Below are 4,294 nucleotides of genomic sequence, written 5' to 3'. Positions count from 1 at the left end.
TCCTTGAGGCTTTAACAACCCAATCAGCTGCCATTTGCATTCCTACCCTCACGCTTCACTAGCATCTTGATTCTAGAGTTATTTTTTGGAGAGGTAGAAATGGTTATATCAAGTTAAAGAGATCCATCTGATCTCTGATGGAACTTGGTAAGGCACCATGTATTGCATGCACATGGGGACATGATGCTGCTGTGCTCAAATTGATCCCTTTGTCAACTTTCTGTCACAGATTACTTTTTCCCTATGTTTATTTATGCCATATGCTCTGTCCAAGGGAAACAAGATACTGTAGGTACAAGCAAGAATCATAATAGATTTTGATAGAATTAAGGGCAGCACATGCCTTTCGGTAAGGCTATATCTCAGTCTCTAAAAATAAATCTAGTAATTGAAAACTACATCTAGCACATGTATAAAATGTGGAAGCCACAATGTTTTATATATGAACATATTTCTTTTCTAATGATTCTTTGGAGAGGGCTACAGTGGAATACAGTTACTCGTACAAAATTGGTAACTAAAGAAATAAATTAAAGAACCAAGAATTTGAAAGGGAAGGGAAGGGAAGCGGCTCCTATCTTGAAACTTTTCACTTACCCCCTCCCCCCTATACTTCACTGATCTCGTCATCCCTGCAGACACCCACATTGATCATGATACTTCCTTTCTTCTTTGAGTTCATTACACGGCAGCAGTTTCTTCTTGGAGACTACGAATGACATGCACAAACAAAGCCACAGAGGCCCCATGTTACTCTTTCTGGTTTATCAAAAACAAGTTTAATGGTGCTAGTGACAAAGTAAACAAAATTAGAGCTACTTACTCTATCCCATAAATGAGGATCAGGCTTCTTGTGAACCACAATTGTCTCAATTTTGTCAGGATCAGCCATCTTCCACTTGCATGCAGGATGTGGGACTTGATGCCTGGAATACTCGCTCACTGTTGTGTTAAGTGAAGAATCAAATTTGACCTTCGACAAGTAAAACACGAAGGGCTTTTGGCAAGGGTTTCGGCTGACTGGACGAGTGTTGAATGCGTATGCTGTGTAATCTGCTTTTCTGTACCAATTCAAGAATGTTCTTGAAGGCATCTCTATCTCACGGGGTGAAAAGACCCCTCGGAAAATTTGAACTGCAAAACCCCATGAAACAGAAACGGTCCACCTCTTGGATTTATCATAGCAAATGGATTGCTGCATTAACCCTGCAGAGTCAAGCTTCATTGGCACTGTCAACCATCGAAGGGCTTGAACTCGAGTTGCATTTGGGAAAATGGGCTCAACAACATCAAGATGATGCAACGAGACCAAGGGTGTAACAGGATGCGCTGCAAGGAGTCCAAACAAGTTCCCATACACATCATACTGACAGGCAACAAAAAATATTAGGATCACTATTTCAATGGCAAGGATCATACTTCAGAAACTAAAAATTTCATAAAAACATAGAAGGACGATATAAATATAATCAATGCCCCTGGGTGCATAAACCCTCTTTCCTGTCAACTAGCTTCGTCAATTGGAGTTCATTCCATATTTTGCAAAACAAATGATACATGAACCCTAAAAATCAAGCAGCTATTATTGCGCTCCTGATTCATATAATGATTTTTGTCTCACTAATGACAGTGCTTTGCGTCCAAGCAACCCTTTCAAATTGCATGGAGCACACCATATGCACGCAATTGCCAAGACAATTTGTCCCATAATTTGCCACACAAGAAAAGCCTGAAAGTGGTTAAAAAGTTATCTTCTCTTGATATGGCCTACTATTTTTTATAAACTTTTCCTAGATTGCCAGACATCAAAACAAACTGCCTCTTGTCTACCATAAGAAATTTGTGCCAAAATTATCAAAGATGCCCCATTAGGGGCATGGCCCACTACCATACTAATTATGTGGTTCCTTCTACAATCAGCAAATATGTACATCCTATATCAAGACGAGTTTCTCCGGTCTCCCCAGCAAAATCAGCAGAATTTTCTGTCCACTTTCTGGTTAAACCAGTGTGACATACACGAACTCAGAATGAATGCAGGTAGTGATACAGGCATGGTGAGGGGCAAAACTAGGTCCAAGTCCAAAGTACACGCGGGGCTCAATACGAAACCTTACAAACTCATCAATGGACAGGACAACTTAATGAGTTAATTAGGGCTGGAACTCAGGACTCGAGAGTTTACGGACCAATGTTGGCACCTAGAATAAAGTGGCAAAACTCACGAGTCACAGTTCATAGTTCACATTTCAATGTCCATTAACATCTCCCTGAAAATGCCCGAAATAAAAAATCTTGAAAATGTAAAAAGGGAAAGAATCCTGCTGAAAAACAATTAGCATTGCCAATGAGCATGTAGCTCAAGCAGTAGGGTCCCCTCCCCCATGAAGAGGTTTTATGTTCGAGCCTCTCTTTTGTTTAAAAAAAACAGTTAGCATTAAGTGCGCCATTTAGCTCCATCGCCACGCTACTTCCCGTAACCAATATCGGCCGAAATATCGGCAAAAAATCTAAAAACAGAAGAATCCAGAATTCTAAGGCGTCCACCTGCCACTGGGTTTGTATACTAAACTGGACACTCCCAATTTGTTAACACCATCAAGGCAGATAAATCAAAACCAAAAAACACCAAACAAAACCCACAAAAAAGGCATCACCTAGAACAGTGAAAAACATCAAGAAATTCAATTACCTGGTGAAAGCCGACTTCTTTAGTGAGGGGGACACCGAGTTCAGCCATACAAGCCTGCATTCTATCATCAGATCCATAAAGCCCTGGGTATCTCTGTATACATCTATCCTGCATCTTATCAAGAGCTTTCGCTAACGGATAACTAACAGCAAAACCACCTCCACCATAAGCCATTCCATAAGAAAAGTGAATGTTTTGCAAATGAGATTCTGATAAGCTTCCAATATAATAATACTGATTATGATCATACTTTCTCAAGATTCTCACAAGATTCTCCGCTATAAAAACAGTGTCATCATCTCCCATTACAAACCACCGCACATTTTTTAGCCCGAGACGCAATGTTTCGGACACGATCCGGGAGATCCTGATTGCAGACCTATGACCCTGTTTGTTTGTGTAAGAAAATTTTGATGTATCACTCGAGATTTTAATTGGTGGCAAATTGTTGTCTTCTCTTCCTTGATTCTTCACTTTGTCGTCTAACCAAACAATGCCTCTCATTTCTTGAGGTTTATACCAAATCTTGATGTAATTTTGTCGCTGTTCCCATAACTTTGCAGACGCTGCAATACCAAAAACTATGTGTTGTAACCCAGTTTCTTGACGGGGTTCATGATTTTCTCTTCTGTGAATGGCTAGAGATGTGTGGTTTTGAATCAAGTGTAAGGAATTGTTGTGGGAAATTGAAGAAAGATGACGATTTGTAGTGAACGGTTCATCATTGCAAGCACGTGAAGTTGAAACAAGCTTGAGTGTGTAAACAACATAAGAGACTGAAACAAGGAGGATTAGCCATACCATGAGTTTTGGTAAGGTTCTGGTTTGTGACCCAGAAATTGGGTTGGCAGACGGACTTCTCATTTGATCCCAGATTATCTTCTCTGGATCTTTCTGGGCATTCAATTTCATGGTTTCCTGTCTTTTTTCCCTTCTCTTGCCTCTCTCGCTTTGTAAGAACACTTGTCTTGTTTTTGGTTTTGAGGTTGTGAGCTACTTTTTACAGCTAACAAGCAAAAGAAATGTGAATTGAAAGATAAATTTAGCAGGATTTAGGAGGGTTTTCTGCTAGACTGGCGAGATACAGGTGCATGGGAGAGAAAATGGAGCTTGAATCTAGCGAGAAAAGAAATTGAGGGAGTAGAATGAATATATAAATCAATGTGATAACTTAAAACCCAGAAAGAGGAAATGAGGGACGGCGAAAGAAAGTGAGGTAAAATTTTTGGGAGGATGGGGATAAGGGAATTCAATTACAGCAGAGGAGAGAAGGTAAAGATCAGATTAGACTGAGAGACCATGCAGAGCTGCCAGGGTGCCCACTCACACAGTAAAGAGCTACTTTCTCAAAAAGTATTTAAAAAAAAAATATTTTTTTTTTATTTTAAATTAATTTATTTTTTATAATTTTAGATCTGCACAGTTAAAAATATATTTAAAAAATTAAAAAAATATTTTAATACATTTTTAAATAAAAACATTTTAAAAAACATTTATTAATATAATTTCATGTAATGATTGTATATAAAAATGCTATATTACTTTTTTTTTTATTGTAGTTTATATCAAATTTTTTTAATATTCAACAATAATAATAGAAAA

At 38.4% G+C, this 4,294-nt stretch overlaps 1 protein-coding gene across 1 annotated transcript; it reads right to left on the bottom strand.

The window, feature by feature from the left end:
- Positions 1–293: 293 nt before the first annotated feature.
- Positions 294–3,981, bottom strand: LOC105124342 (uncharacterized). Its single transcript, XM_011024329.1, has 3 exons — positions 2,693–3,981; positions 824–1,366; positions 294–709 (listed from the first exon to the last, which is right to left on the bottom strand). The coding sequence occupies exons 1-3, from the start codon at positions 3,602–3,604 to the stop codon at positions 608–610; spliced, it is 1,557 nt and encodes a 518-aa protein (XP_011022631.1). The 5' UTR covers positions 3,605–3,981; the 3' UTR covers positions 294–607.
- Between the last annotated feature and the right edge of the window lie 313 nt (positions 3,982–4,294).

Source organism: Populus euphratica, unplaced genomic scaffold, assembly GCF_000495115.2.
Source record: "Populus euphratica unplaced genomic scaffold, PopEup_1.0 scaffold4.1, whole genome shotgun sequence".
Classification (NCBI taxonomy): Eukaryota; Viridiplantae; Streptophyta; class Magnoliopsida; order Malpighiales; family Salicaceae; genus Populus; species Populus euphratica.
This window is presented reverse-complemented; position numbering and strand designations above follow the sequence as displayed.